Raw genomic sequence first — 6,910 nt, forward strand, 5'->3', positions numbered from 1 at the left:
ATCCCTTTTAATGTTTTTTAACTGGACACATTGCTCTATTTCATCAATCTGTGTCAATGTGTTTTTTAGCTGTAATGGTTATTTAAAATGAATTCTGTATTTTTAAGTTTATTTATTGTAGTATGCTTTTATGGTTTGCACTTAAACCGAATAAAGACTTTTTGACTGACTGACTGACAGAATTTGTTAAAAACTCTTGGGAGCACCGATCTCCACATCACAATATGTCTGCCACAGCTAAATGAAATTGCATTACATAGAAGATTATATAAAGGCTCGCCCTGCCTTATTTTGGCTTGCAATTTGGAAATACCCAGCAGCATCCCTCACTAGAGAGATAATACGCGACTGCCTCAAGTGTGAGAAGGGTTGGGATATACCATGGCTAGCCACAGTGAGGGAGAGCTTGGGTTGTATTAATCAAGTACAGGTGTTTTTTAATCCTATTAAAGCAAATAGTATGAACAAAAAAGTTCTTCGAGGGGCATTATATGCACATTATAGCAAAGTAATTCATGAAAGGGAGGTCCAGAAAACGACTGTGGCTATCTACCTGTCAAGGATGTTTCATACAAGCCATCTAGTTATCTTTTAAAACCGATAGGGAGAGAGGGCTCCTCTTCCGTGTAAAGGCTGGCACAGCTAAATTCTTACTTTGCTTCCCCATGGGGTATAATGTCAACTTAGATCAATTACCATGCCCATGCGATGGTCGAACGGCCAAACAACACTTCACTTTTTAATTTTCTGGCCTTTTTATATGGAATATACAAAACAGTTTTTGATACCGTTTTTTAAAAAAAACCTTGCCTGCTCACTTATGAGTTGCCTACATGAACATTCTTAAATTGGAAGATGATGAATTAACTTTTCGTGTAGGCACCTTTTTAAAAGTTGCAGTATGCGTCAGTAACACAATGTGCACTTTATGAAGGTTGTTTTATTGAATTAATTTGTATATATTGCTATCATGCTTATTATTAATTAAATTGATACTGTCTGTAGATTCGTTTTTAACCCCCCCCCCCCACAATGATTATGAACAATTTAAATTAGTAGGGCTTTTATTGAAAGCTGTTTTTTTGTTTTTTCTACTTGTCTATAATATAATGCTTGTCTTTGTGTGACTTTATTTTGTTGCTATTCTCTATCCGAATAAAGATTTTGAAATGGAATGAATACATCTTGCTATATTCTTTGTTGCAGATCAGTATTAATTTGGGTACTAGTCTCTATCATAAAATTCCAACAAAAAAAGACCCTGGCAGAGCAACTGAAAATCCAAATTAACATAGTGCAAAGGGTTGTCCCTTTGGCAAAGAAGTTGTTTAATTCAGTCCTTAATTCAACCATGGGTGCAGACACTTAAGCACAGAGCACCCTTCTAAACCTTTCTTTCTTGTATTGTATTGTATTGTATGGAAGTCTTATATAGCGCAACTGTCACCCAACGGGTATCCTATCTTCTATCTTTGTTCAGTCCTGAGTCACTGCTATTACAAGTAGAGATGCCTTCCACCCAGGGCCGGACTGGCCGTAGCGGGCACCGGGCAATCCCCCAGTGCGCCGCACGGGTGGGGCCGGTTTTGGGCCCCTGGGGGCCGTTTTTGTTACAGGGCCGTTTTTGCAGCATAGCTGCAAAATCGGCCCTGTAACAAAATCGGCTGAAAACCGGCCCTGGCAAAGAGCTTGGCAGCACCCCCAAACCCCGGGTGGGCGCCGGCCGAGCACTTTGCCAGGGCCCGTTTTAGTTCCCAGTCCGGCCCTGCTTCCACCAAAGCTTGTGCAACCGTGGCCTCATATGTCTTTCTTAGAGAAAGTTGAGATAAACTTCCATGTTTCTAGTTAATGATCGCCTGGTAGTAACTGCTACTAACTTCTTAGCTAACACTAGGGGGAGAAGAAGGGCAGTTCAACTGTTATCATACGATTCATAGAAATGTATTTTCATTATTATTTACTACTAAAGAAATTTCTTTGCATCTTTATCCGTCCTGGACCTTGATGGAGGCCAAAAACCATAACCTTGGTCTTGATCTTGTTTTTTTTAGGAGGGTTCGTTTCACAATTAGAGAAAATCATGCATGCCTTTCTGTAGTAAAACCAGTACAAGGTGATATAGTATTGTGTTACCTGTATAAAACTGAGCAGGGATGGGATCTAGAGCCAGTTCAAGCAGAAATACTGTCTTTACTGTTGATTCTTCAAAAACGTGGTTATTTATGGCAGTGCTGCATGCCGCTTTACCTCATAAGTACATGACACTCTCTCAGTGACCACACCATCCCTAGCGGGTCTAGCCATGGAATTCTCAGGGCTTCATTTGTAAAATAATAAGTGCTGGAGTCCAAACGTTTTCTCATAATCTCATGGCCGGCCAGCCGTATGTTGGAATTGTTGAATGTCAAGGCTGCATAGTCTTGATTCCACCTCATGCCTCCTTCACCCAACCTCCAGAAACTTACTACCTTTTTAGCTCACACTTGTTGGCTCTTTTTCATCTCTGCCTTCCCCTTTTTGTCACTCTTTTTACATAATCCCTTCCTCTTTCTTTACCCCTTTTCTGACTTGCTCTGGGACAAAGCATAATGATAATAAATTATGTTTGGTCCCAAAAAAACAGGGCCCGTTGCAACCACCTGCAACCACCGGCTCAAACTAAGCACTGACAATCCTCCTATCATGCTATGGTTAGATTTAGAAGTATAATTCTAAAACACAGTCTGAAAGCTACCTTCACAGTTACAAACAATCTTCCTTTCTGAATGTAAAACCCTCCTAATACCCACACGAGTGCCACCGCACAGAGCAAAAGAAATGTCATTCCAGAAAAGCAGCATGTGACTAGGCCTGAGTGAATTTTTTTTTTTGCAGCAGCACCCTAATTTTATTCATAATCATTCCTTTTTAGCCTTTAATCAATGGAAATAGGCATGTTTAAAGTGTCTGAGAAGGTTTGTTTGCTATATTTTCCTTTGTGGCAACATTCTAGAGCATAGGTTATGCAGAATTTAGTATTAATTACGCAAAAGCAAATTACACTAATTTTCCTCACCCCTAAATTTGCCTCACTCCATGGCTTAAAAAAAAAGCGAAATCTCATACATTTTTTGAATATCACTCATTCATTTCATATCATACCAAGGAAGCTATCCTTTTTAGCATCTATGACTTGAACCACTGTTATTTTATACTAAAAAGCCTCGTGGTACGCTCTCTTTTGCTTTCGAGCTAGGTTCGTTCTACACAAATACCATAACATCCATTTATAAAGAAAGCATAAAACTAAAATATGTTTTCACAGTCCGGCAAAAATAAAATGTGCAGCGCAGCAGTACATTTGTGCATTTCAGATACCTCAACATTTCTCTTTTTGACTCTAAGGGTGTTTGACATGCTCTCAGTAAAATCCATCAAATCACTCCCATAGCTCTTCTGGCATCAGATCCTTTTAGGGATTTACCCACTGACCCACTGGGCCTGAAACTCCTTGCTTGTTTTACTTCTAAGGCATTACTCATATTTCCCCTTTGGTATTGAGCAGTGAGAAGGATTCGAGCCAAAAGAAAGTTGAGTTGCACTATACTTATGGCTGGTGTAATGTAGCCAAAGCCCAGTACCTACACGTGATAGCCAGGAAGACTTACCAGAGAAGACATCTGGGAATGCATCGTTGCCGGCCGGTGCCACTGAGTGTTTCCTGCTCAGGGTGGGAAGGCTCTCAGCTCCCAGGCCAGAATGCTCCAAAAGTTCCGGGGTGCTGCCCTCACCCTCCTGGAGATGCCTGCGCTTCCGGGAGCCTCTGCATAACTCCTCGGTCCAATCTGCTGAGCGGCTATGGGACAGTCTGGCCCGGTTTCTGGGCCCTCTGCGTTTGTCCGGGGTGGTCGCGCCCCTCCTCAGGTTGAGCCCTTCCTGCTGTCGACGCTGGAAGCGCGGGCTCTGTCCAGGTGAGCCACTGGGAGAGTGATTGGGTGAGCTGAGCTGGCGGGTGGTGGTTTTTATGTAGTAGGGGTGGATTGGTGGATATGGCTTTACCGAGTTGGGGGAGGGATATTTGAAGACACGTGAACTGGGGGATAACTCAGTCCAGCTGGGTGTCAGGCCGCCACTGCCGATGGAGCCATTCTGTGGGGTGGTGACCTCTGTGGCATGGTCAGGGGGTTTCTCCTCCAAGCCACCCCCTGGAGAGCAAGGAGTGCCAGCCAAGTCCAGCAGCACCCACTCCTCTTGTTGCTGCTGCGTGGTGTCGTCGGCAAGCAGAAGGGTGCCAGCCTCACTGGGGGACACGGTGGGGGAGTGATGACTTTGGGTGGGAGTGGCCACCTCCTCGGGGGGGTCAGCGCTATGTCCCTGTGGCTCAGGGCACGGGCTGACACACGGCTCAGGGGGCAGGAGCCCTGTGCTGTCCTCGGTGCCACTGCTGGCCTGTGTGTAAGCAGCAGGCTCTGTGTCGGGGCTGGTGCTGTCCTTGTCGCTGAAGCTCTCCAGGGCTGACGGCTCGGATCCCGCCGGGCGGCCTGGGGCTCCGCGCCCCACCTCCCCGTGCAGCTGAAAGCGGATAGCATGCTGGATGTCGGACAGCAGGTCTTCTTGCTCGGCGGCTGCCGAGTGGAAGCTGTAGATGTCCGTGTCCGAGCCCGAGCTGCCCCTCTGACCCTCCCGCCGCGGCTGGGTGCCCGCCTGGGCCACCTCTTCCACCGGCGGCGCCACGCGCCCGGCCCAGCCCGGCTCCGCCTCGGCGTCCGAGAGCCCCGTCTCGTCGGCGGACAGGCTGAGGTCGGGCGTCTTGCAGGTCACGGAGTGGGCGCTGTCCAGCTCGCCAGTGTGCAGGGCCTGGCTGCCCAGCACGTCCTCCCTGGAGCCCCCGCCACCGCCATCCTTGTGCCCTCGGCTCTTGCGGATGCGTAAGGTGCTGAACACGGACGCCCGGCCGCCCGACGCCGTCTCCGACTTGCTTTTCCTTTTGTCTGTCGGCTTGCCCAATGTCCTACGGCCGCCGCCTTTCTTTGTGCCCTCAGCATCCTTGGGCCCGGAAGCGTCCTCCGGCAGTGCCTCCGCAGCGGTGCTCTTCCGCAGCTTCCCATCCTGGTTCCCCATGGCAGGTGAGCACAAAGCCGGAGCCCTCAAGACATGCTGCCGGCTTCGGGTGGGGACCTCCGAGCCTGGCTCTGCTCACAAGCGGCACAGGCAGTTGATGCTGGTGGAGAGGAGGCGTTCGCCCGTCCACCCCTCTTCCATCTGCCGGGCCTGTGGCTCAAGTTAATGATGCAGCTGATGCCGGTCTTGATTTTGTTGATGCTGGTACTGATGCTGGCTCGGTACTGATGCTGCTGTTGACGTTGTTGACGCTGGTGATGCTGCCGCCTCCCCTCTCTGCGCGCTGTCTCCGACGTGCTCTCACCAGATCCCAGAGTCGCGCGCTCACTGCAGCCCTGTACGCTGCTGACGGCTCTCTCCAGCTGGGGGCACACAAGGGTTGATGCCGCCCCCCTCCTCCTCCAGCGCTAAAGGGGATGGGGCGCTGCGTGAAGCGCTAGTCTCCCTTGATAACACCCCTTACACCTCTTCCCCTTTTTCCTGTGTATCTCAAAGAATCAAAATACACTGCAAAAACATTACAAGTTTGCAATCTGTTTAGCTTCGCATTTCATTGTAAAGACTCAGGTAGTGGTTTGCAGTGGCTAGAGACCAGGGCACCGCACACCTGCGCTTCTTATATTTTCAAGCGGTGCCTTAAATGGAAAAGTGCCGGAGATCACAGGGTTTGAAGGTTCACACAGGGAAAAATAGGTTTTTGGATGAAAGTGCTATCTTGTAATTGAAAAGGGGCTTTTGTGTACGAAGCGACGGGGCATCAAGATAGTTCGAATATCGTGTGAGTGTGCTCGAAATTTGAGACCTTGAGTCTGGCCCTGCACTCCTGTCAGTGACGGAGACAGCGGTCCCAGATGTGACACTCGCACGACCCAAAGGCAGACTGCGCTCAAAGGCGTGCCGCTGATACTAGCCAGTGACCCGGATTCTGCTCTGTAGGGCGATACTCATGTAGTGATTGCATGCAAACTATGGCGACAGTCACAAGCAGAGGGTCAGTGTTAGACTCCCACGCATTGCCTAGGCTTGCTGTCCGTGGTGCCAGACTCATGCGATTTCCAAATGCAACTGAACCCTGTGGTGTGAGACTCACATGCAACGGTTGGGGTTGCGCTCAATGGTGTGAGATTCACACAATGATTGACACTGTGCCCCGTAATGGGAGGCACACATGCAATGACCCCGGCTGCACCCATGCTATGACCCTCACGCAGTGATTGACACTGTGCCCCATGGCGTGAGACTCACTGCAGTGATTGACACTGTGCCCCATGGAGTGAGACTCACATGCAACGATTGACACTGGGCCCCTGGAGTGAGACTCACAGCAGTGATTGACACTATGCCCTTGGAGTGAGACTCACATGCAATGATTGACACTGTGCCCATGGAGTGAGACTCACATGCAATGATTGGCCCTGTGCCCAATGGAGTGTGACTCCCGTGCAATGATTGACCCTTAGACCCATGGAGTGAGACTCCCATGCAATGAATGACCCTTAGCCCCATGGAGTGAGACTCACATGCAACGATTGACACTGTGCCCCTGGAGTGAGACTCACAGCAGTGATTGACACCATGCCCTTGGAGTGAGACTCACATGCAATGATTGACACTGTGCCCATGGAGTGAGACTCACTTGCAATGATTGACCCTGTGCCCAATGGAGTGTGACTCCCGTGCAATGATTGACCCTTAGCCCATGGGGTGAGACTCACAAGTAGCGATTGACACTGTGCCCCATGGAGTGAGACTCACATGCAATGATTGACACTGTGCCCATGGAGTGAGACTCACAAGTAGTGATTGACAC

General features: G+C 48.8%; 1 protein-coding gene across 1 annotated transcript in view; it reads right to left on the reverse strand.

Annotated features, from left to right (window-relative positions):
* Positions 1 to 5,384, reverse strand: part of FMN2 (formin 2) — a 656,752-nt gene extending 651,368 nt beyond the window's left edge. Inside the window, exon 1 of the mRNA XM_085612201.1 lies at positions 3,648 to 5,384. Within this exon, the coding sequence (XP_085468327.1) occupies positions 3,648 to 5,100 (1,453 nt within the window). The 5' untranslated portion in view covers positions 5,101 to 5,384. The remainder of the gene's footprint in view (positions 1 to 3,647) is intronic.
* Positions 5,385 to 6,910: the final 1,526 nt, after the last annotated feature.

Source organism: Triturus cristatus, chromosome 6 (assembly GCF_964204655.1).
Source record: "Triturus cristatus chromosome 6, aTriCri1.1, whole genome shotgun sequence".
NCBI classification, from domain to species: domain Eukaryota; kingdom Metazoa; phylum Chordata; class Amphibia; order Caudata; family Salamandridae; genus Triturus; species Triturus cristatus.